The 26,298-nt window shown below is 29.0% G+C and overlaps 4 protein-coding genes across 13 annotated transcripts; 1 reads left to right on the forward strand and 3 right to left on the reverse strand.

Moving 5' to 3' along the window:
• Nucleotides 1–1,120: 1,120 nt before the first annotated feature.
• On the reverse strand, nucleotides 1,121–2,857 carry LOC126920332 (facilitated trehalose transporter Tret1-like). The gene is made up of 4 exons (XM_050730525.1): nucleotides 2,810–2,857; nucleotides 2,478–2,740; nucleotides 1,835–2,367; nucleotides 1,121–1,682 (listed from the first exon to the last, which is right to left on the reverse strand). The coding sequence occupies exons 1-4, from the start codon at nucleotides 2,844–2,846 to the stop codon at nucleotides 1,121–1,123; spliced, it is 1,395 nt and encodes a 464-aa protein (XP_050586482.1). The 5' UTR covers nucleotides 2,847–2,857.
• Nucleotides 2,858–3,151: 294 nt separating this feature from the next.
• LOC126920358 (facilitated trehalose transporter Tret1-like) lies at nucleotides 3,152–5,751 on the reverse strand. Its single transcript, XM_050730592.1, has 4 exons — nucleotides 5,573–5,751; nucleotides 4,725–4,987; nucleotides 3,994–4,418; nucleotides 3,152–3,791 (listed from the first exon to the last, which is right to left on the reverse strand). The coding sequence occupies exons 1-4, from the start codon at nucleotides 5,601–5,603 to the stop codon at nucleotides 3,167–3,169; spliced, it is 1,344 nt and encodes a 447-aa protein (XP_050586549.1). The 5' UTR covers nucleotides 5,604–5,751; the 3' UTR covers nucleotides 3,152–3,166.
• Nucleotides 5,752–5,896: 145 nt separating this feature from the next.
• On the reverse strand, nucleotides 5,897–10,433 carry LOC126920224 (ubiquitin carboxyl-terminal hydrolase 35-like). The gene is made up of 3 exons (XM_050730277.1): nucleotides 8,792–10,433; nucleotides 8,387–8,604; nucleotides 5,897–8,315 (listed from the first exon to the last, which is right to left on the reverse strand). The coding sequence occupies exons 1-3, from the start codon at nucleotides 10,267–10,269 to the stop codon at nucleotides 7,372–7,374; spliced, it is 2,640 nt and encodes an 879-aa protein (XP_050586234.1). The 5' UTR covers nucleotides 10,270–10,433; the 3' UTR covers nucleotides 5,897–7,371.
• A 440-nt stretch (nucleotides 10,434–10,873) lies between these two features.
• Nucleotides 10,874–26,157, forward strand: LOC126920176 (protein phosphatase 1 regulatory subunit 12A-like). Of its 10 annotated transcripts, none has more exons than XM_050730189.1 (22): nucleotides 10,874–11,483; nucleotides 13,499–13,629; nucleotides 13,759–13,877; nucleotides 13,968–14,127; nucleotides 14,240–14,384; nucleotides 14,456–14,589; nucleotides 14,664–14,809; nucleotides 15,278–15,454; nucleotides 15,694–15,776; nucleotides 15,844–15,961; nucleotides 16,049–16,157; nucleotides 16,430–16,564; nucleotides 16,899–17,081; nucleotides 17,380–17,493; nucleotides 18,242–18,425; nucleotides 18,668–18,817; nucleotides 18,931–19,129; nucleotides 19,210–19,319; nucleotides 19,434–19,505; nucleotides 21,663–21,986; nucleotides 22,589–22,684; nucleotides 24,353–26,157. In XM_050730189.1, the coding sequence occupies exons 1-21, from the start codon at nucleotides 11,235–11,237 to the stop codon at nucleotides 22,682–22,684; spliced, it is 3,138 nt and encodes a 1,045-aa protein (XP_050586146.1). In that variant the 5' UTR covers nucleotides 10,874–11,234; the 3' UTR covers nucleotides 24,353–26,157. The 10 variants fall into 10 exon arrangements, with proteins under 10 accessions (XP_050586146.1, XP_050586154.1, XP_050586167.1 ...); XM_050730197.1 differs by having other exon boundaries at nucleotides 16,902–17,081; XM_050730210.1 differs by having other exon boundaries at nucleotides 15,314–15,454.
• The last annotated feature ends 141 nt before the right edge of the window (nucleotides 26,158–26,298 follow it).

A 26,298-nucleotide genomic window follows, 5' to 3' on the forward strand; every position in this document is an offset into this window, starting at 1 on the left:
TTTAATTATCATGATTCCACGCAAGCGTGCTTCGAAAGCAACTACAATAGACGGAAGTGTGTGCATAAAATAAGTGCTATTTACTTTACGAGATATATTAGATGCGTAAATAACATTCGTGCGGAAATTCTAAACAGTTTCCATTTTATATCTATAGTATAACCATCTTTTACATGCACAAGCAATAACCATCATATGTACCGGTATGTATTCGCAATCTACAACACAGATAACGATATTAACTACTTGAATGTTAATTAATGTGCGGCACGGGTAACCAAACGTTGAACATTAATCTCATTACATTTATTTAGTTTATTGTTAATTTTTTAATTTTTTCAGTTTTATGAAACAACGTATGTATCTTCCTGCATTACTTGGTGTTCCTCTTTTTGTGAATAAACAGAAAACTCTGTCAAAATAAACACTTATTATCAAGCAGAAAATTACTTCCATGCATGTATAATAACTACGATGTTTATCAATATATAAAGTAATTTATTTATAAATAATCAAATCGTCATGAAATCACGGTGTAACAGTTGGTTGTAGATTACATAATTGCACGTGAGATATGTATTACGTCTGACCATTGTCCGAGATCACTGTCAGTAGTAATGGTTTATATACGCTAAGCCTCAGTAGTAACAAGCTGTATGGATCAGACTGCAATTTATGCAATCTAATAATCTAGCTAGGTTGCAAGATGTACGTGATAAAATCAGGCAATAAATTATATTTGTCTATCAATTATTCAATTCGTTTAATTATCAAATAAAGATCAAGTATGAATACTGGAAATATTTCTTTTTAATAAACTGTACGTAATCTTCAATTCATTATGTTCAGTGAACGATGTTCGCGAAACTTTTAATAGACTTTATTAAGGTTAGAAACTAAAGAGAAGTGGAAGTTGCTTATATGATGAAATTTAATTGCAAGGGAACACGGTAACAAAGTGGCTTGTGCTAGCCGTGTATGCAAAACATGTTTCAGGCATGTAACGTTGCACTACTCTGTGAAACAAGCCTTCCCTTAGTACACCTTCCCTTTATTATGTTACAACCTGGGATCTTGAAAAATATTTTTAAAGATGAAGTTGCAAGCGCCAAATAAGACATTATTCTGTATTTAACGAAGTATTATTACGGAATTGAATTACATACACAGAGGCAGACTTTTTATTCTCTAAAATGTCTTGAATCTCCCTGAAAGTCTTGCGCTTCGTTTCAGGTACTAGAAACGCGATAATCAAAACATTTATGATGGTAAAACCCACAAATACAAAGAACATCACGTACATATCGATCTCCTTCATTACAATACCAAACATTTTACTGACTAAGGACAGACAAATAGTACTCAAACATGATTGATACGCAGCACCAAACGTTCTCACATTCGGGGCGAAAAGTTCGGAAGTAAGAACATACATGATGGACGGCTGACCCAAAGATGTCATGAATGCGAAGAGAAAAATACCGATTACTGCGATGCTACTTACAACGTCCACGTGATAATTTTTCTCCAAAAGAAAACTACATGTCCCTATGATGAAGCTAGATATCCCACCTCCAATAACCGATACAAGGAAGATAGTTTTGCGACCCATACGATCTACTAGCAACATGGTGCACGCAGTACTCACACATCCGATTGTTCCTGTACAGCTAGTTAAGAGTCTGTACAACATAAATAAAACATAATTCTTAAATCATGGAATCTAATTATTAATGCGAATATGTTTATACATTTTTCCATGATTACAAAATAATATTTAAATCGCACATTCGACAAAGACACGTCAGATGATTAAACTTAAAAGCATACGTACTTCATGCTTGATTTTTTTCCGAACGCAATGAATATGTCGTTAATATAAGCCAAGATTATAGCATTGCCAGCAAATTGAGACGTGACGACGATGGAAGTAACAACGAGAAGCACTTTTCGATTGTTTGACACGAGAAATAAGTCCTTCCACTTGCATTTCGCCACACAGTTCTCCGTATCTTTTACGATCATTTGTATCTCCTTCTCTTCAAAAGTTTGCCGAAGTCGCGTCAAAGATTTCTTTGCTTCTTCATAATTTTTACGGAGCACCAAATAATATGGCGTTTCTGGCACAGTCAGCAAAAGTAGTCCCGAAAGAACGACTAGCATGGTTGGAAAAATAAATGTGTTTTTTGACGGCACGAAAACGCTATATATGTACATTAATAAAACTCCGAGTTTCATTGAAAAAGCCTGGCTGGAAGTAACCATACCACGATGATTCACTAGCGCTATCTCGGAAAAATATATCAATATTAATGGGAAACACATTCCTGCACTAATACCCATGACTGCTCGTATTGTATAAATTGCCTGAAAATAATGATTATTTAAATTTATCAATAAAATATGGAAAAAAAATTTATCTTGAAGAAATAATTATTATACGTTCAATGAAAAAGTGTCTTGTTCGATAGTTATACCAAAACTGTGTCATACAGAAGAAGCATCATCCAACTAAAGAGAAGCAGTATTAGAGAGCAGAATAACATGGATCTCCTGCCCATATGGTTTCCCACAAGAAATACTATGAATCCACCAATTAAATCTCCAATTTGTGGGATTGAGGCGATCCAGGTTATTTGGTCGATCGTTACATTCAGTGACGAATTTGCATTCTCCAAATTTTCTATCAACCAGGGCGTCCATCCAAGATGAATGCCCAGATTAAGCGTAAGTATATTCACTGCATGAAAATGGTTGGATATATCGAACCACATGTATGATACGTCAAATATAGAATAGAAATACGTACCTACTATTATCGATCGAATATATGTTCCGCTCGCCATGTTTTCTGAAATATAAACTGCGGACTCCCTAACGTGAATCGAACAAATAAAGAAAAAAAAGAAATAATTACTGTCTTTCAAGAGATAACAAAACGTTCCTAACTACCTCACTGAATCATAATTGTTCTAATCTTCACTCACATTTTGTCATATAACTAAATTTTTATAATATAGCATTAATGTATCTTCTTCATTATTTCGAGTTACAAAAATTTTGTGTATGGATTAAAATATTTTTATGCATGATCTTTTTATCCTAATTGCATGTATATTTCAATGATAACTTCAATGTACAATAAAAAAAGTGTTTACAACTTTTATTACAATTTATATCCATGCAATTGCTCTTGTATCTCCTGCAATGTTTTCCTCTTCGTTTCCGGGACGCAATAATATATAAAAACGGTGCCTAAAGCAGTGATCAAAGAAAAAAGCCAAAACGCAACGTATGTACTGTATTGTTCGACGATACTTTGATAAGATAAGGTCACGGCAAAAGCGCAACAATTGCAGCATAGCATTCCAATCGTACTGCCCAGCGCTTTAACGTTCGTAGGGAAAACTTCACTCATCATAGTGAATGGAAGTGCGGCCAGGCCGAAAGCATACATGACGATATAAAGTATCGATCCAGCAGCTGGCAACCAGGTGATCTTACTAATATCCATTTCGATGTATTGAAGGCAAAAAAATAAACCAATGAAATAGGTGGAGATGGTAACGCCGGACGTAGAAATTAGAAGCAAAGTTCTTCTGTTGTACCGATCCACTATAGACGCGCTGATCACAGCGCACATCACTTGTACGCCACCCAATATCATGGTCAAGTATTTGCCTTGAAGCTGGTTTTTCGTCGCATTAAAAATTAATTCGGCGTATGAAAGTATTGCCAAGCTTCCGCTCCACTGTTGAATTACAAAAAGACCCAACACAACTATCAACGCTCTACAAAACAAGAGAAATTAAAGCCATTTAGTTTTAGCTCATAGAGCTATATCCTAATTGTTTCTACAGAAACTTTCAAAATGATTCAATATCTTAAAGATTTATTTTCTTATTACGTATACTACCAGATCTCACAAAGGTTCGTAATTATTTTTCCCTGAAAATTTGTTACAACTTTGCCAATTATGAAATAAAAACGCACTTCCGATTTCCCGAGACGCTGACCAATTCCCATAATCCGGTGTTATTAGATAGGTCGTATTTAATGGATTTCTCGATCATCTCCATTTCTTTAGAAACATCTGTGGCTCCTCTTAATTGCATAAGACATGTTACTGCTTCCTGATTTCTCCCACGACGCATCAAATGATACGGAGATTCTGGTAACGATATCAAAGAGACGAAGAAAAGGATCGGTAACAACAGTGACGTGAGTGCAAGAGTTCTTATAGAGAGAAACGGGCCTATTGCCCACTCAACGAACAGACCAAATTTCGCAGCTACAGTTAACGTGGACGTTAATGTTCCTCTTATATTGGCTGGTGAAATTTCACCTATATACATAGTAGCGGATATATATCCAAATCCGTTACTTAACCCGCAAACGAATCTGCCTGCAATCAATTCCTGAAGAATAAAAACGAGTTCTTTTTCAATAATAACAGTTTTATATACGTACTTTAATATATTTGATAAGAAAAATGTCGAGCTTATATCGATTCTAGTGTTGCAGACTGAAACCGATAGTCGACACATATCTGTTTGCGTGGCTTAAAGCATTAGCCATATCTGACAGAAATCAAACAGTCAATTTGCAAAATAATTATGGAGTTACATCAATTAAAAGATTATAGCGTAACATTGAAAATCTTATCCCTTATTTTCTTTTTCATTATTGCTTCCGTGTGTAGTAGAAATATATTAATAAGTTACCCATGCCGATGTCGCGAAAGCTATCACCATCCATCCTATCACCCCTGGTATCGCAGAGAAAGCTAAGGTCATCTTCCTGCCAATTACATTTATAACGTAACTACAAAGTACCGATCCCACAGCTGAAGCTAGAGTGTAAATAGATGATACCCATGCAGCCTGCTGCACGGTCAAGGGTATAGGACTGTCGTCTTGCAATAGAAGAGACAATGAAGGTGATGACCAGCCAAAGAATAGACCAAACGATATCATGCCTAGATTACCTAGTAATCATCGATTAGAAATATTTCTGTTAGTCTGGTCAAAATAAACATTTCAAAGAACAGAAATTCTAACGGAGCTAAATTTTGGTAGGGACTTTGGTTACATCTGTAGAAATAAAGTGCCAAAATTCCATGCGATATCTTAGGAATGATGATTATCTTAGAAAAAAACGTATGAGGAACATTTTTGTAGATAATTTTATGATCTACAATTTTTGTCTATATATTTCATATATATATGTCTAATATTGTCTATATATTCAGCTATATTTTCGATAAAACTTACTGTTTTCAAAAAAAATTTTTTTAAATCCGAAAATTTTGACTTTGACCTTGAATAACTTCTTTAGCCCGCATGGAATCAATAGGGATTTTTGGCACTTTATTTCTACAGGTGTATCCAAGATCTCTACCAAAATTTAGCTCCGTTGGAATTTCTGTTCTTTGATCACTATTTTTATGTCTATTTTCACCGGACTATGTATGAAATTCTAATTTAAATTTTCTCTAATGTTTTAACAAGTTAATCTCACTGAATAAAGATACAAAAACAATATAATAATATACATATTTGACACAACTTACTAGCAAAAACAGCTAAATACACTTTCTTCATGGTTTCAATTAGATATTCACAAAACAAATGGATAATTCAGCATTAGAAGATCGGTTGAACAATTAAAATGTTGCAGTTGATGGTTTCTTGTGAAATCCGTGTAATGTATTCTTAATCACTAAATGAGTACGTTGTTATCAAGCAGGATATATCTTCAATTATGACGCGGCGCGTCGAGATAAAATCATTACAATGCCAATATCACAGTAAATTAAATATTGAAAATTTATGCGTTTTCTAATATCAATAACATATAAATACGTAGTAGGATAATAAAAAACTGTGTGCCTCAGTTGATCGTAGGTTATCGTTTTATTATTTCTAACTATAGTTTAGTGAGTCTTTCACACGTAATTTACATTACTATATTATTAAGCTAATGAACAGAAAATGGCTGCACCACACGCAAATAATCTCATTAATAATTACAATATAATTATGCGATAAAATGTTAATCGAATGTTTATTTTTTACCCTGTAAGTAGACATAATATTCATGTATTCTCTTTGCGTTGTTTTCTAGAACAACAGATATTAAATGAGCAATAAATACAACTTATTAAGTCTACAACAAAAGGATATTTTTAAATAATTTATTCATGCCCAGTCTAAAGAAATTTATAAATACGTAAAACCTAGTAAATATTGTACACTACAGTATTTCAATTATAAATTAAGTTAGATAGTGTATTTTTTATCTGTTGAATACTGAGCTAAGAAATGAATATATCAATTTGACAGTATAAATTTATCACAGATTTGTAATGCTTGGAGTTTTTCTCTTTGAGATAATTACAATTAAAATATATATATTTACAATGATATAGCTGCTATTATTCTCATACTTTTCTTTTAATTTTACAATTCTAACCACGACTAACAGAAATTCAAACCCATTGACTAATTTTATAACAATTATGTAAATACAACTACCATTTGTCAAGTCTGTTATAAATGTATGTACAATATATTTATCAATTTACAAATAATGAATGTTAGAAGCCAGAATGAATGTTAATATAAAATTGTTTAACACATAACACATGTGTTTTTTACATGACAAAAGGCATTTGTTCAAGTTGGTATCAAATCATTGTGTGCGAAAACGTGACAAAAGTATGATTATAAAATTGATAGTATTTCGAATATTACGTAAATACTGTTTCCTGTATGCATACACTATGTAAAAACACAGCCAATTACATTAAACTTCTTATAAAATACTGAGTTTGTATTCTCTTTCCATCACAATTTTATAATACACTTTCCAATAACAACAATGTAATAATTCTTCTTTTCGTAATTTTATAAACTGATTCATTGACATTTTATTTTTTTAAAAAGACTGTTTCAAACTTGTAAGAAACAAGTGCTAAGTACTATTTGCGAATACTCATTATATATACTTTACAATGTTTTAATATTGCAATATTAATGTTAACAATTTTTTTTTATATATTATTTAAATATTAAAAACAATTGCGAAATATACAATCATATACAAATTTGTCCTAAACATATAGACATATACAGCAACAACGTATATCAGAAAATTTGTTGAGAAAGTTTGAACTACAGCAAACAAATATGTAGAAATTTTCTCAATACAATACCGTTCTTGAATGAGTTTACACCAATTGATATAATAGCACTGTACTTATAAAGGAACTCTGTTTTTCTTACTAACATAAGGAAAATGTATTACAAATTTACCTGGAATATTCAATTAATTTTATAAAAGAATATAATATTTAAATGTTAAAATAACTTAATAAAGAAAACGACTCGCAGGCATATTAATTGCACCCCGACAGTTACTAGGTGGAGGATTTTCATCATCGGAATTCTCGTTCTTCCGAAATAACATTGAATTATGTCGTCCGCGTTGAGGTTTTTCGGCTTGATGCCTCAATTCCTCAATATAAGCTGTAGTATCGTTTGCCACCAATTCTTGTAAATGTTTACTTAATGTCGATAATTCAGGTTTATCTTCGTCATAAAGTCCTTCAAACGGCACACTTTTTTCATAAAATAATATATACGGTGTGTCTGGTGGTTTCAGATCTTTAAAATCATTAAACGTCGTTTGTGAAACATAACTATCATTAAATTTGTACCAATTTTGTTTAGAATCGCGAGCATAAGTAAAATAATGGCCATAGTCCATACTATAACCTGAATGAACAACAGCGGCATACAACTGATAACTTTCTGTAGATGTACACAGTGATGTAGATACTGGCATTTGTATAGTTTCATTATACATCACTTTATGGCGTAATTTCGTTCTTAATCTGGTATCGAAATCATAACGAAAATGTTTTAATATTAAAATTAAATATGTTGGTGCATGTAAAATTTTTATGATTCTTTGTGCATCGCATAACTTCATACATTTATCGCAACGATATTTATTTTCACCAGTCAATTTCTCTGGTGTAAGATAATAGTTGATGAGATCTTGTACAGAAACTTCTTGATTCTCTTGAATCTCTTCTGGGAAGCACAATTGTAAATCACGAAATTTATCTGTATTATGAGAACTAGTATCACACTGAGCACACTGATACGTGATTTTACATTTTCCACCTAATACTCTATGTACAAGAGCTACTTGTGTATTTGTATCTTCCCCACCTACAGATTGTATTCCACTATCTGTGGAATCTGAATGTGAATCACTAAGTTGTTGTACTTGTGCCAAATCTTCACCTGCAATAAGAACAAAAATATAAAGTTAATACTAAATCTTAGAATAATATCGTTATTTTAAAAAAGGTTACCTTGAGTAAAATCTGCTAATGATTGTGTTTTTCTTTCTAATACAATACTTCCACTTAAATCTTCCTCAGTTGTCCAGCGCTTAATACTAGCTCCCTCTTCGCTTGTTGATGAAATATCATTTATTTCTCTATCATCCTTGTATTTAAGATTAGAATTATTAGCTTCAACATTTATGGTAGTTGACTTTTCTTGCTCATGTAAAAGGTCTAAAAGATGACTGTTAAAAAACAATACAGTATTTTAATTAAACATATTTCATCATAAATATATTGTTTAATATGAAATATTTGCTTATAATATTATAATTGGAATAATTTGCTAGTAATATATATTATCAAAATAATAATTATAAAATATTATTTTAATATAAAAAATGAACATTAAATTAGTAGCAGCATATTAACCAAAGAAATTCTGAACTATCTTGTTGTTGGCCTGGTAGAAAATAAGCAGGACGCGAAGCCAATAAAATTTCAGTTGGTGCCAAGGAAATCCTCTTTGAATATAGTAACAAAGCAAATAAATTTTGCAACTTTTTAAGTACAACTTGATCATCAGCTTTGCTCATAGGTTTATACATTAATACTTCGTAACAAAATTGTTTAGTCATTAACAATGCTTGTAATACACTATTCATATAACATGTATTTCCAAGATTAGAAAGTCCAACTTTCCCCAAGTGTGTTTTTGGTGATTCAATTACTGGTTCAATCTCTTCCATCTCATCTACCCAAACATGTTCATTCCATACTTCTTTAACAATATGCATTCTTGGCTGTACTGGAAAACTATTTTCCAAATTATTACAGACACGCTGATTTGAAAATCTTAATGTAAGTATCTTCATGATATCAACCAAATTTTGTATGCATTCTTTACTTGATTCAGAATCTTCTTTCATTAGAAAAAAAGATATCACCATTTGTGTGTTTCTTACTATATTTTGAAACAAGGATGGAGATCCTTGTCTTTTTAATATATAAAATATAATTATGGAAGCATTTTGACGAAATACAGGTACTGATAAAGCACGAAACATTACATCAAGCTTTGCTTTTGTGACTTCAATAAGTATTGAATATTTGTGCCGTTTTTCTAAGCCAAGTATAAACTCCATAATCCAAATACTAAGTCGATCACCTATCCATTTTGGAAGCCAACTACATAAAACTTTTAAAGCTTGAGCTAATTGGGCATCAGACTGAGATTCTGAAAGGATCCAATTAACAGCTTGTGGTATAATAGAAGGTTCTACCACTTGTAATACGGCAGCCAAACCAGGCCCAGGATCTTGTTTTTGTTTTGTATCAGATATTATTCTATATAATGTTTGCAAACATATGAAAATTAAGTTATCATTTTCAATATTCTTAGACTTTGACCTTACTACTTTTAGGAAGTTTTGTACTTTAGTAGCATTGTCATTGAATTCAGAAATTTTTTTTGGATCACATGGCATTACAAAAGTAGATAAACTAATAACAACTGCTTCACAGAGTTTCGAATGACTCACAGAGTCTGGTAAATAGACACTGTGCTCTAATAATACTTGAAGTATCATTGTGAGATGAGACATATCACTGATATCTGTATTCCTTAACATTGTTGCAACATCATTTGATATTGGGTGAATAGAAAATGGTTTTTCCATTAAATATTTTGAAAACCAAATCATGATCTGTGGAATTTCTTGTACATTTCTTATCTCATCGTTGAGTATCTCTCGTAAAGTAGTCTCATAATTATTTAACTGTTCATATATGGGCTCACTTTCTAATTTTTTAAGTCTGGTCCATCCTTCAGTAACGTCTATATCTTTACCAACTGTTATCAATTTTAAACATTGTTTAATATCGTATTCGAGGATTTGTTCGGTATTCATTGTTCACAAATTATTTATTTTAACACCACTTTAAACTGCTTCGCTTATAATTTTTAGCAAGAACTATTATTAACCTCAACCAAGAATGACTTTCACGAAAATCTAAATGATTTCATGGCCCTAAAAAGATAAAAAAGCAAATGTCAACTTCAAAACAGGAAAAGTAACTATGCCTACGACACAAAATCAAAGCAACGTCCCTAATTAATGTTTACTTTTCATTTCAAAACTATTTATTTGCATGATTTATTTAAACGATTATTTACCTATATGATGTTATACATTTATAAATTTAAATATTCTTTTGCTTGTTTTGTTCTATTAAAATAGATTTTAATATTAAAGACTAAACAATCAATAAAATATATGAAAACATTTTATACATAGTACCATTATGTTTACAATTTTGTAATTGTATATAGTTTCATTATTTCTATTTACATATAGAAATACATTTTACAGTGCTGTTCTTAGTATACTATTATTATTGAAAATATTAATGATAAATTACATGTAATAGAAGAATAAAAGAAGCGCTAGAAACATAAGAGCGTAAAATGTTGGCTACACTACAGGTTGTTTCGTTGGTTTCGACACAGCTCGCACGGTACGGGACGGCCAAGAATAGCAAAGAGCACGCGAATCTAGCCGTCCTGTAACTGAGTCTGGTGAAGGCGACCGACCGCTCCCTTCGTAGTCCGTCAGAACGAATTTGAACGTATATTTTTCTTAGTAGAAAAACACGCGATCCGCGATTAAGTCGTATATGGAGGTAAGAAGTGGAAAACGATCATTTCAGCGTGTCGAATCACGCAAAGTGAACTGAAGTGAAGTGGCCTCGGCGAAGTGGAGATCTAAAAGCAGTAGAGAAGGAGAGAGTGAGAAGAAGAGAAAGAAAGAGAAGAAAAGACTGTGTGCGAAGTGGTTATAAGATTCTTGAGTGCAGCCGTGCGTGTTTTCGGGCAATGTCTCTCGAAAGTCGTTCGAGCTCAGCCCTATTTAAAAGGGCTGAACAGCTCAAACGCTGGGAACAGTCTGAAACAAATCGTGAACCGACTCAACCACGTCAGGTCGCACGAAAAATTAAATTCTCAGCGGATTGTGTGTTCTTGGCAGCATGCGCGGCAGGCGACAAGGAAGAGGTCGTACGTTTACTCCAAAAGGGGGCGGATATCAACACCGGAAATGTTGATGGTCTAACAGCATTACATCAAGTAAAATTCTTCGATTACTCTTTTACACTTTTGTTTATATGGCACGATTTCATTTCGATACGATTACGTCCACAACAACAAACTCGACTGACAATGAGTTCTCCCAGTTTTGCTTTCTCCTCATGTTTTCCCCCTTCAATCTTAATTCTTAATGCAAGATGGCTACTACATGTTCCAGCTGTCTAATTTAAGCGTAATAGATCAAATTTTCTTTTATACCTACAATGTCACATTTAATAATAGAATAAAAATGCAGATGTAGTTCTACCACAAAGTATGTGCTTCCGCTATCTCTTGCAATTCAAGCCATACAACTACTCCCTCTGATAACACTCGACAAAACTGTTCATCCCCACCCTTATACGACTATTGTTTATGTATATAGAAAATGAATTTAAAAATCAACAAAATTATTACGCTTGAATTTATCTAAATATTTCATTGATAAAAGTTAATTAAGTAAAAAGTTAGTTAAGAAAGTAAATACAACTGAAAAATATCTTTAATGAATGTATATAATATATATAAAATTATTTCTGTTATATTTAATCTTCATTTTTAATTTATAACAATTATACACGTAACAATTAATCTAATATCACAAATACCAAATAAAAAATTAGTTCTATATAAATAAAATTTAAAACCACAAAGAAGAATGCATACTAAAATTTAGTCTTAGATATTTTATAAATGAGCATATGTTTTATGTCACAAATTGGGAATGTTTCTTTTAAAAATATTGATTAATAATGTAAATATTGTGCTGTTCATATCTAATTTTGTTAATCAAGTAACTTGAACATATTAGTTTATAAGTTGTTAATAATATATCAAGGTGCAACTATAAACTATCAAGATTGCTAAAATATATTGAAATTAAGATAAAGTTAAAAATAACTTTGTGGAAAATAAAATAAATATATTCCTACAATAAACAAAAATGTTTAATATTAATATTATAAAAAAGTAATGTTTTATATATATATGAATTTTTATTATGTATACGCAGTATAAAAAATAGAGAAAAAGTTAATTTATTAAAATCTTATTACAAACTTAAAATCTTGAATTATAATAAAGATATGTATGAAATTCAAACCTTTTTCTAATGATTTAAATAGATAAATATCATGTACTCAAAAAATGATTAATATCATATTTCTGAGTGAGAAAGTGTTCTGTCACTTAAATATAATGTCAATAAGAAATAAAATTTCTATTAGACAAATAGTATTTATATTATAACAAAATTATTATAACTATTTAGAAGTTCTTTGAGCATTGTTTGTATTATTGTTGAATTAAATTCAATTTATAAGTTTCACTGAATGAATTGTATCAAAGTTATGTAATTACTAAACTCAGCCAGAATCATTCATAAAGCATTTATGTATACTTGTAACAAACATGATTTAACCTTAAAAAGTACATATATATACATACATATATAATAAATTATTTTAGATGAAATACATCACATTTATTACTATTATTTAAGTCTGATAGTAAGAGGAAGTTTAGGCATTTCATGGATTTGCGAAAATAGAATGTGAAAATACATCAGGCATCAAATGCTATTTATAGTTCTCTGTTAGAAGTCAGAGGCTGCAGCATCTGTATTCTATGTCCTCTGTCTTAAAATGTTATGATACATAATGCCCTTTCTAATCTGCATATGACATCATCCTCTAATTTTCATTAAATTTCAATTAGACAATTTATTATTTGTAACTATTAAATGTAACACAGAATTCAATTTATATGAAATACTTAAATATTATAAAACCTATGGCTAAATTAATAATAAATTTTTGTCTTTCCCTTTTCCCTGCTTTTTCTGTTTAACCTTTAAAAGTATTTGTAAATATATTATTGGAAGCTGTGTTTATTAATATTTATGTAACTTTTTACATATCCTGTCTTTAGTGTTAAATATTATACTTTAAGGTATTTTACCATTTCTATAATTATAATTTATTTAACTAAAAGGAGTTACAATATTTTAATTATAGGCATGTATCAATGATGATCTGGATATGGTCGAATTTTTAGTGGAAAAAGGAGCTGATATCAATTGTGGAGATAATGAAGGCTGGACACCATTGCATGCAACTGCATCTTGTGGATTTATATCTATTGCTAAGTTAGTATTGCTTTTACTTTGATATTGAAAATACTAATGATTTATTAATGATTTAAACATCTTAATAATTATTATAATATAGTAATAAATTTCAGAAATTTGTCTAAATAAAAGAATATAATTTTACAGATATTTAATAGAGAAAGGATGTAATTTAGCAGCAGTTAATTATGATGGTCAATTAGCTCTTGATATTGCTGAAAGTGTTGAAATGGAAGATATGCTGCAACAACATATAAGCAAAGCTGGTTTGTATTTATAATTATCTTCTATAAAAAATACATAGTAATCATTCAAGTACTATTATAAAATTATATATTTTGTAATTTGGCTTATAGGCATAGACTGTGATCAAGCCAGAAGCGAAGAAGAAAGATCAATGTTAAATGATGCTAGAGCATGGCAATCAGGAGCAGCTGGCAAGGATTCAATCCATCCTAAATCAGGAGCCACTGCTCTTCATGTTGCTGCTGCTAAAGGCTATATTGATGTTATGGAGTAAGAGTCTCCAGATTCTATTAGAATAAACTATTAGAGAAAAAATATTTAAAGAAGAATGTTAGATAAAGTTATTATTTGTTATATACTGAATTTAGCACTGATATTTCAGAATATTACTGCAAGCTAGGTGTGATGTTAATGCTCAAGATTTTGATGGTTGGACACCTTTGCATGCTGCAGCACATTGGGGACAATTAGAAGCCTGTGAACTTCTAGTGGAAAATTTTTGTAATATGGACATTAAGAATTATGCTGTAAGATATATTAAAATTGTTTTATATTTTAAATAACCAAAATTGTCTCTTTCATAACATTACATTGATAGGATCAAACTGCATTTGACATTGCTGATTCATCTATATTATCAACCCTGGAGGAATTAAAAGCAAAACAACAGTTACTAATGAAAGACCATCCACAAATTATTAATAAGAAACAGCCAACTATACCAAAGAAACGGTTTGTACTATAAACAATTAATAATCATGTATAAAAAAAATAATTCATTTATTGTATTAATTATTATATTACAGTGTATCAACAAATAACGAAAATACTATAACTATGCAAGAATCGGTAGAAACATTTGAAGAAGAGACGCCAAATAAAGTTAAAAAGGTCGAATTAGAAATTCAGTCTGATAAAGAAGATTCTAGTACTGGAACAAATAGTGATGTTGGTATGTTTTGTTCTCTTTATATTACTTATTATATGGGTTTGCTAATTTGCATGTCTATATTTAAACATTTTGGCAAATTATTTGATTTTGTTACTAAATGGTGATGATTTTCTAAACTTAGATATTCTATGGATATTATTGTGTAGAAAAATGTATTTAAAAAGATGTTTTGTAATTTGTTACTTACAATTTCATTTAAAAATGTGTGGCAGAGTAATACTACCAGAGCACTCTGTGAATTAAAACAAATAAACCTAGTATTTCTCAATCATTTTGTATATACAGATGTTTTGATAAAATAAGAATTTTATTAAATTTTCAGACATTTTCTTTTTTGGGAAATTCAGAGATTTATTTAAATTTACTTACAAATGATTGAGAAGTGCTGATGTAGGTAGGAATAGTTTCTTATGAAGAATATATTACGCACTATTCAGTTTTGCAAGTCTATTTTACTTACCTTAACAGCAATTTGTATTTCTTGTAACAATGCTGCATGGACAGAAGCGACACGTGAAACAGATATGGAAGAGAGTGATGGTGAAGGTGAATCTGAGACTAGCTCAGACTCACATTCTTCCACTTACTCCAATCAATCTGATAAGTCTAACGAATCAAACCACTCTCCATGTCTTACAGATGATGGTGAGTTTTGTCTGTAAGACTGTTTTTATACTCTTAAAATTACATTCTGTTGCATGTACATATTATAAGATCTCTCTTGTTCCTTTTCATAATGAAAATAATACTTTAAGATTTGATTATTGCAAATACTATTCCATTGAAATAAATGGATGCACATTCCATTGATGTCCTTCCTTCTTAAAGAGATATTGTAAAATTAATTTAATTTACATTATATTCATTTTAATTTAACTTTACAGAAAAGAAAAATAGAGCAAATAGAGAAGAAACAGCCCCGCGTAATATTTCGCCTCCTATCGATGCCAATAAAGTTCCTAATCAGGTAATATTTATATATAGATTGAACAATTTTTTTTTGGTTATCAATTTTTACAATTTAATTCTTTCAGGCTCCAATAATGCCTCCAAAACAACAGACTGATAATGAAGAAGGAGTTATACCATCTTGGCGGCGATCAGGCTCTTTTAGAAATAGGGTACAAAATACAGAAGCAACTTTGTCTTCGAGTAAGTTATGAATATTATAAAAATACTTTATATTGTTTTACATTATTATAATGTACTATTACTATCTTCTATTTTATGTATACGTAGGGCTTGAAGATAAGGATAAAACTATTAAATCGCCGACCATGTCAAACAAACTTAATACGGAACCTGATGTCGTATTGACAAGAACGCATAGCTTTGAAACAGATGAAAAGTAAGTTAGATGAATTTAACATACATTGTTTGTGATATTACAATTTTGTAATTTCTTGTATTATTCAAATTTCGTTAACATATACATACATTTTTTATACTATAATTATTTATAATTCTGCATATTTATATTTATGTTTATTATTTTCTATATCAGAATTTGCAAGCATTTAACAAATTATTCACGTCAGAAATTAAATACAGTAGCTTCTGAGCTTTATGCATATAGAAAATTAGAGTAGTTGTGTGCATGGCATGATGCATGTTATGCAGGTTTTATGAGCAGTACTTGGCATTACGAGCTCGAATCAAGGCGTTTTCTTGCCCTACTCTCCATTGCTGCAACGCAGCTACTCCTACTCACACGAATACTACGACCCGTTCTGCATCTCTACGCGAAACCCACAGGTGCGCATATTTCGTACATCATATATATTAATGCTTTCGATATGTATAATTTTTCATAAGATTGCATCAAAATTTCTGTGTATTTGTTGTACCTTATACTGTTTATTATATTATAATCATTAATGTACGAAATAAGCTTTTTGCATTCTCTGCTTTTGCACGGCTTAAACGTCAATTAACCATCTTATTGTATGCCTCACAGTATTATGTATGTCACACAATACAATTTTTAAACAGTGTAATATTAAACTTTATTCTGATTTTATAAAATTCACATAACTGAGATGAGATTGTATTTTTCTATTATATAACAACTATACTGTTTTGACTTTAGAAGAAAAGAAGCAAAATTAAACTTGGAACTCTCAAGACTGCCACAGGGAAGCAATACACTTTCACCAACAACTACATCCAAAACAATAGTGTCAAGTACACTGCCAACTACTACAGCTACAGCTACGACTGCCACAACAATAACAACTACTACAAGTCCTATTCCAACTAATCAAATACGCAGGTAAATATTAAACAAAGTAAAAATTTATCCTGAACAAATTGATGTACAATTGTAAACAATTGATTGTTATCCTAAACAACTGCCATTTATAAAGTATTTTTCTATAATTTCTAAGCTAAAGTAATAGATTTAAAAACTCAGTAAATGAATCTGCTAAATACAAGAAAACTAAGATAGGTTTTTAAAAGCTTAATTACTGCAAACACTTATTGGAGATCTAGAATATGTACAAAATACATCTAAAACCGTAGTTTATATATTCATATTTGCAACGTGCATTGTTAATATGGCTGAGTAGTGTTCAACCAGTGGAAGCTACAGCTACAAACAATTCAGTAGCAGTTCCTGGAACTCCCACTACACCAGGAGGGAGCAAACTAAGTCCAGGAAATATCTTCAAGAATTTCTTCAAGTGGGTACTTAATGTTTGACCTGGGAAGATTCTCTTGAAATGTGTGATTTTGCATATTTTATATTATTAAATTATTGGCAGTGGCATGAAAATTTGCTTTACAGTGTAATTATTTGTTTGAGTTGCATATATTTATCCTAAAATATTACTTGTCCCAATAACCACTGCCTTGTCTTTGTTGGTGAAAATAATATCTCAAACTCAAAAACACTACCACTGAAACATAAGAATTAATTTTCTCAGCCATTTAAGTAGCATCACATTTTTCAATGTACATTTTTTTTGTATAAAATCTATTTCTCAGCAAATTTACTGATGTGACACAAGATCATAGCTTCAAGTGCACGAAAATACCATGTATGATATAAAAAGAAAAAAAAAAATGTGTGCCTCATTGACATACTGTTTCTTAATTTTACAAAAACATGAAATTTTGGCATGTTGAATATTTTAAAATATATTTTATCCACGCAACATAAATAAAATTAAACAGTATTATTTTCTATTATATTTAGGACTGTAATATTTACAGATGGTTGTGATTGATATAATTAATAACAAAATAGTTGTTTTAAGTTAAAATAAAGGCATAACTGTTTTATGTGATATTTGTAAGTGTTGCTTGTAAATTATGTTTATTATAATATTTAATGCTTTTTAAATTTTTGTTATATTTAAAGTAAAACTTGAAAACATTGTATAAATAATTAAAATGTAAATTATCAATATAATGTAAATTTCTGTCTAGATCATTTGTTCCTCCTGTTCGTGATGAGGAAAGTGAAACACAAAGAAAAGCACATGCGAAAAGAGTAAGAGAAACTCGACGTTCGACTCAAGGAGTGACATTGGACGAAATCAAAAGTGCAGAACAATTAGTAAAAAAGAAACAACAAAACAATGAAATTCCTTCCACAATATCTTCTACACAGGTAAATTTCTTTATACATTACCTTGGCTTTGAAATATGTCTAAATCCTACTAAATTATTATAAGATGTACATATTGTGCTAGAATTTTTTAATCCCATATGTAACTATTATGTAAATTTATAAACACATGTATAATTGTGTACGTTTTATTTTGCACACCTGCAATACTTATGAAATACTAAATTTCTTAATAATAATGAAAGCTTTATAATTGTTTACTCATATTTTTTTAAATAACTCAGCCTGCAACCACTACCAGCAATACAGCCTCGATTACAGCTACAATAACAACAGCAACTCCTACTACTGTAATTTCAAATAAACCTTCTGAAGAACTTAATTTACCTGAAAGACGACCTTCCTGGAGATTGAAAGTGGATAATGGAAGCAAGGTTTGTGGTTTATATCATTTAATAAATAATTTTTTCACGTTTTGATATAATCCATATTACACTTATACCGTAGTAATATATTTTTATATTATTGAAAAAAATGTATTACTTAGTTCCAGCTAGAAGATGCTAATAACAGAGCTACTACGCTATCTAATACAGATACCACTACAGCATATATGAGAAGACCTTCAGCGGGTACAAGTGTACCTAGACCATCATCAGCTCCGGTAGAAACTATCGCAACGAGTAGTGCAGAAACAACAGTGACATTACCACTTAGACGATCGTTAAAACAACCTGAAGATAAAGGTATGCATGTTGATACTTACATATATAGGTTTAAGTATATAAATAAAAATTTTTATACTACTTCTGCTGATATGTTTTAGAACAAGATAAGGAAAATGATAGTAGAAATGCACAAGCTACACAAGCTGTTATACAAAGGAGACGAAGACCTAAAAGGAGATCTACTGGCGTTGTCCACGTTGATATGGACGTTAGTATTAATTATTTCATTAATTTCAATTATTTGAGTTTATCATTTTTTATATATTTTTAAATTATGTGTTTAACATAAAGCAGCTTAATCGAGTAACTGAATATTTTATAGGAAATTGATCCAGAGAAACAAGACTTAACTGCTGGGGGAGATTATGATGAGTCCAAAATCAACCACAATGAGGTAAATAAATTAATTTTATTATTTATTATTTTTTAAAAATTATAAATAACATTAACAAATTTTAACAAGTCTTATACTTTTATAAATCTGTATTAAAAATTATTTATATTAACCAAAAAGAATGAAAAAATATTTAATTATCTATTTTTGTTACTTCATTATTAGAATAAACGAATTCTTACATGTAATCAGATATTTTTACTTTAACATTGTTTCTATGTTTGAATTAGTAAGCATTATATATAACTATTATAATATGAACGCAATTTCTTGAAGCACAGACGTTTTGAGTTATTTTGGGATTAGTCTCTGGGAAGATTAACCTCTATTCGTGCATGCTTCGTTAAAAATAGTTTCCCATTTCTTATCCTCCTATATCTCGTCAGACTGTGCATTAAGATCAATTGCACATATAGAAGTACTGTAACTTTATTGATTTCTCAATTTTATATTTAAAATTATGTTTATAATCATATATTATTCTCGTACTATTTTGTATAATTTTGTGTCATTTATTCCACTGCACACTATGCCTCTTATAAATAGATAATCTTTAAAATATATCCAAATTTATTAAAATTACTATATTAGTATACATAGTATATAATAATGTATATAATTCATGTAGTATATTAAATGTACAAAGATAGCAACAAATTAAGTATTTGTTTATATAAATGTTTCAACATATTTCATAGTATATAAATAAGCAGTCTTTTTGTTTGAAGTAACGAAATAAGAAACAAAAGTAAAAAAATTGATCATGAACATGGCCTGAGAGTACCTAAAAATATTCTATTGACATTTGCAACAGTATGGCACTTTGACATTTAGAATAGATGAGAAAGAATTCATTTATTGTTTGCATAGTCCTGGACACATTTGTTTGTATAAAAAAAGAAACAAATTTGTTTAATTTAATTTTATGGTAATATATATTGTATAACATACGAAATTTTTTAACACAAAAATATAATTATTTTAATTACATAGTTTGCATTATATTTATAATATGAATAGCATCAAAAGTATATTTGCAAAATTTGTATATAGTTACAAATTATTACGTAGATAAATTATTTTTTCTAATATAATTTGATATATTATAATTAAAGCTGTAGGAATTATAAAGTAGTTATATACATATTTCACAATATTTAATTATTTATAAAATATCTCAAAAGTAAAACGTGAAATATATTTATTCTAAAAAACACAATCTTTATAGCAGTGTAGGTTTATGCCTGTGACCTATAAATAGCATACCAAACTGATGCTTTAGAGTAAACTGGCTGATGTCTTAAGTTCCTCCACCCAGTCTACGTCAGTCAAATACTTGCTGTCATTAGAACTAGATCGTTTTATATCAGAATATATTGTGACAAAGTGATCTAACATTAAATTGTAAAATTATTTAAAAATTTCAATCTTTCTTTAAAAAATACTATGTAAAAAAGTTATATTTAATTAAAGAATAAAAATAGTTTAAAGTAATACGATTTTTGAAGCTATTTTATTAGTTTTATAAACAATGTCATCCTATAGAAAAAGATCTCAAGGAAAACCAACAACAGCTGCAGGATTAAGAGCTCAAGCATCAGCAAATGGAAACTCAATTTTTGGAAACAGATCACGAAGTATTAGTGGATTATTTCCTTTAAATCAAAATAGTTATTCCGGTCTGCTAGGTATTAACGAAAATCCTATTGGATTACCAAATTTTTTTAATAAAACTACAAAAAGTAATGAATCATTTAGAAAAACTCCTTATTCAAATTCTACAAGTAATTTGAATTATCAAAATCCATACACCACATATGGTGGAACATCATCAGGATATGGAAGTATAACTCTTCCAATAAATATTAACTCTTTGCGTTTACCACCTTCCACGAGTTATAATTATTTAAATCTTAATCCAAATAATCATTTACAAACACAGAGAACAAAATGTTTTAATAAAACAAAAACAAAACTAGATCTTCATATTGGATCTAGAAGTTCTAGTTTGCAAAGCTTAGCCAGTTCTGAAGGATACATTGTAAGAAAATATATTAAAATATTATAAAAAAAAATATATTATATTTTTTTATGAAATTTGTAAAAGTTATTTTAACTTCTTTATATACATCACCTTTGTTTGGATTTATTTTACAGAGTGGAAATGATCGCACTGGAAGATCTAACAGGCTAGGATCTATATCATCACTATCATCAGAAGCACCTTCTATGTCAGTAAGACTAAAGTCTACAACTTCTGAAAATGGTGAATTAGATTATAAAAAATTGTATGAAGAATCTCAAGCAGAAAATGAAAGACTTAAAGAAAAGCTTAGACGGTCAGATGAACAATTAAAGGAAGCCAGAAATTTATTGGACAAAGCACAAAGTGCTCAAAATAAAACAGTTCTATCTGAAACTGAGAAAAGGGAAAGGAGAGCAATGGAAAGGAAATTGTCAGAAATGGAAGAAGAATTGAAGGTAAGAATTAAAGACTTTTATTTTATATTTTAATTACAGTTTTGTACATTGTTTTCTAAAAATAATCTTCAGATATTATTATATATCAAGAAATTATTTTAATTAAACAATTATTTGAAACATTTTAACATTAATTATTATGTATCATTATATTTCTATACATTTTTCGATTACATACATGATCAGTTAAAATGCACGTTACAATTTTTTGACAATTACGTTTTGATTGTTATAACTAAATACAGAGGAAGGTGCCAGCATTTCTGGAGTGGTTAATTTGAGAGAAATTGAAGAAGTATAAGCAGCTTTTAATGCATTGCTTTTCTTTATTTGCCATTTCTTGGTGCTTCTATTTTTAGTACTTCTTATAAAATAATCACGCTTATTATTTACGCAATATAATGATTTTAATTGGCACTTTGTATTTTTTTTCTTACTTTATTTTTTTATTTATAGTCTGTGTGGTTTACATTATCTATACATTTGGCTAATAATTGAAAATGATATTATTAATGTATAAATGATGGTAGAGTACATAGTATTGTCTGGTGGGGCTTTTATAAAACAAGCGAATTTTAGGCTAATTGTTTCACTGTTTACAGCAATTACAAAAGCTCAAAGCTGAAAATGAGAGATTGAAAGCCGAAAATCGGGCACTTACCCGCGTCGTATCCAAACTCACCAATACTACTAAATAGGTAAAGGACATAATGACAGCATCTGCGTTAACAGTGTACATCGTATTCCATGTACAATATTAATTAATTAATTGATTACTTACGATTTTTACGTTCTGATCGCAATATTAAAATGTTGAAACGATGTCGCTCACTGACTTATCTTACAATACAGCTTCGCAAAATATACTACGCGTAATTGTGATCATTAAAATAATTTCATTTTAAGAATCTATAACAGCTTATGGTACAAAAATTTAAAGCTTGTATAAATCTTTTTAATAGATATTATGCTATAATTATATAAGACTACGTTTTTCTCTATTTTACTAATGATACTTACAGTATGTGCATCTTTATTGATTTCCATATATATATATATTTTTTATATTTCTAAATTCTTACAAAAATAACGTTTAATAAAATTTACAGATATCTTATTATTGTTAAATCATTTGTACCAATACAAATGTTACATCGATAGAAATTAAAATATCAAATACATAATCAGATTATTTCCTAAAATTAAAGAACGCAGCCTGTCCTTTATTTTAGTTCTAAAAACAGCTCTTATAAGTAATCTAATTTCAAAATTTTTTAATTATATAATTTAAGATGTTTTAAAATAGTAAAACTTTTAAGAAATATGAAATTTTTATAGTTCGAATCCATAACATGGACATGTTTCAAAATTTCAGTTTGATTTAAAAAAAACTTACAAATACTTTTATTTCGGCTATATTTTTGTAACTTTTGAGTACTATTTTTAAACTTTGTGGAAATATAAACATTAAAAAATGATATTTAAAAATTTATATACATAACTGTATAATTTTTCCTAAGAAAGCATGTTCAGAGTAAAGTTACATTTTATTGCACTATGTATTGTTTGATACTCATATTTCATAGCCCGATTTATATTATACATATCACTCTTCATATATTGTCTACTAGTAATTTTGTAATAATAGATTTTGTAAGATGCATGAAAAAAATTGAATAATTAAAATATAAGATTGCATCAAACAATAAAAAACAATCTATATTTATATTTTCTACATTATTTTAAAGATATAATTTATTTTAAAAATCATAATAAAATGGTATAAATGTTATTTATGAATGCAATAAGAACCAGAAATCCAATTGGAAGAGCATTAACTTAGAAACAGGAGATAAAAAATATGTATTAAACAAGCCAAGATATTGGGGTATATATTAGAGATTGCTTTACATGCAATAATTACTTTCGCTTTTACTTTTTATTTCTGCACATGATCTTAAAATATAACAGTTTATTAAAACTATAAATACATAAATTCTAAAAAGGTTCAAAAGATATTGATAAAATATAATTTAATATTTTAATTCAATTATATTATTCCTTATATGTGTGTAAAATTTTTACATAGCATTAAAATTACATCTGCTTGTTATATTTTATATACACTACTCCTTTGATTTTAATGCACTTAATTGTTTTATTGTTTTCATTTCTAAATCTCCAGTTGCAATGGTACTTGCTTGTGTCCCATGTTTTGTTTATTTTTCTTATTTTGTGAGCATTTATTTGACCCACTCTATAATGGCATTGCCTTTGTATTTCATTCTTTATTTTTTTAAAATTTCTTTTTAGTAAGGAATACAATTAAATATGACACAAAATAATTTTACCTTCTTCTTTTCTAGGTGATGGACCAATTGAAATGTGAAAACCAGAGGCTAAAAGATGAAAATGGTGCCTTGATAAGAGTAATCAGCAAATTATCCAAATAACTCCAATGGTCTTAAAAAAGGGCTGTCTAGCGTTTCTTATGTTGCATTACAATTGATTGAATGAATTGTTTTAACTATAAAGCATCATGATCATTATTGCTAGTATTCTTACAATGTATATTACATCATCACATTATTGATGAATTTATTCTTAATGCTAGTAATTTAATTTATTATCAAACAAATCACTCGCGTGGCTGTGCCAAGAGCGAAGAGAGACATTGCTCCTATTCTTAGAATTGTGAATAGTCGACTATAAAGGACTTAGAATTTTTACTTTCTCACATGTAACTCTTCCTGTCGAAGATAAATTTCATGGTTCATTTTAGAGCCGGCGCTTGTAAAGCAAAATGTACTTCGTTCGAATTGATAAAAAACAAACGTTCTTTATGACAATTTTTTTTAAAGAATTCACGTTATTAATGTTGACTCTTTATAAGGATATTTTGTAAATATGTAATAGGTAATAATAACGTGGCATTTTAGAATTAAATAAGAAAATTTTTTACTTTCAAAAAACACATAAGAGATATATATCAAATTTATTGTATAAACTTGTTTCCATAATTGTAATGCAGGCGAATACATTCGTAGCGTATTACAAGATTAAGTAGAACAATAAAAAAAAAAAGTGAATTAAGATAATGATTTTCATGCTATTCAAGTGGCCTTTCCTGGAAGACTGCAATTTATAATCCTTCCATCATTGCCATATTTTACAGAATACAGAAAATTCATGCAGTAAATAATGTATGTTTTAATATTATTTTACAATTCGTTGTTATTGAAATATAATTCAAACAACTAAAATTTTTTAATACATGAAAAAGGTTGAAGATAATATAGTTTCTATTAATTGGTATCAACAAACAAATTGTGTTATTACGTTTAATAACTAATTTAATGTATTCGATTGAAAGAAAGGACTTTACTTTTTAAATAGAAATATTTGTAATGAAATTTTAATTTTGATAAAATTATAAATTTATAAGTAATGAGAAAAGGAAAAATGACAATGTATGGGTGACATGTTTTTTAACAATGTTATTGTAAAAAATTGTACAAAGATAAGTTGAAATAATTATTTCATAATGATGTTTGTTATTAAATAACAATTCTGCGTAACTGTTTAGTATATACACGTACTTCCATTATATTATATAGCTACGTGCTCATTGTACTTGAAAACTGTTTGAATGAAACTAGCATCACAGTATACAATGCTAATTATTGTATAAATATAAACAAAAGTCCATTTGTACAATTTGTGATAAGTAGTTCAATCTTTATCAAATATTTTTCGGCTTGATTGAGATGTTTCATATTATGTATTTTTTGTAAATGTAATTACCTATAGCTATACATATATATGATTGTACTGTATATGTATACAATATTATTCAAATGGTCCTAATAATTATTTGTAAATTTTTGTTTGCGTTCTTGTCATTCATTTTATATCAATGTATCTTCATAACATTTATAAAACCATATTCAATATTTCACATAAACAACACAAAATGATTGAATCTTTGCAAATTCATTCATTTGATAAAGATTGATTCTGCTATGATATCTTGCACGATTATAATAAACATGTCCTACCCTCAGGTATCACGTAGATGAAAGTCAGTGAATGTGGTCTGACGTTTTTGTGAAATATTTTATAATATAATTAACACTGTTAAAAATAAAATTTTGTGCTGGTTCAAATTAAATTTTGAAGTTACATAGGAGCCTAACAATCTCCAGTTTGTTAAATCTGAAATATTTATTTCATATTTGGTTTTATATTTGTGATTTACAATTTATAAAAAATAAATTTTTTTAGAAAGATTGCTAGAATGATTGCTTATATA

The sequence above is a fragment of the Bombus affinis genome, chromosome 1 (genome assembly GCF_024516045.1).
Source record: "Bombus affinis isolate iyBomAffi1 chromosome 1, iyBomAffi1.2, whole genome shotgun sequence".
Lineage (NCBI taxonomy): Eukaryota > Metazoa > Arthropoda > Insecta > Hymenoptera > Apidae > Bombus > Bombus affinis.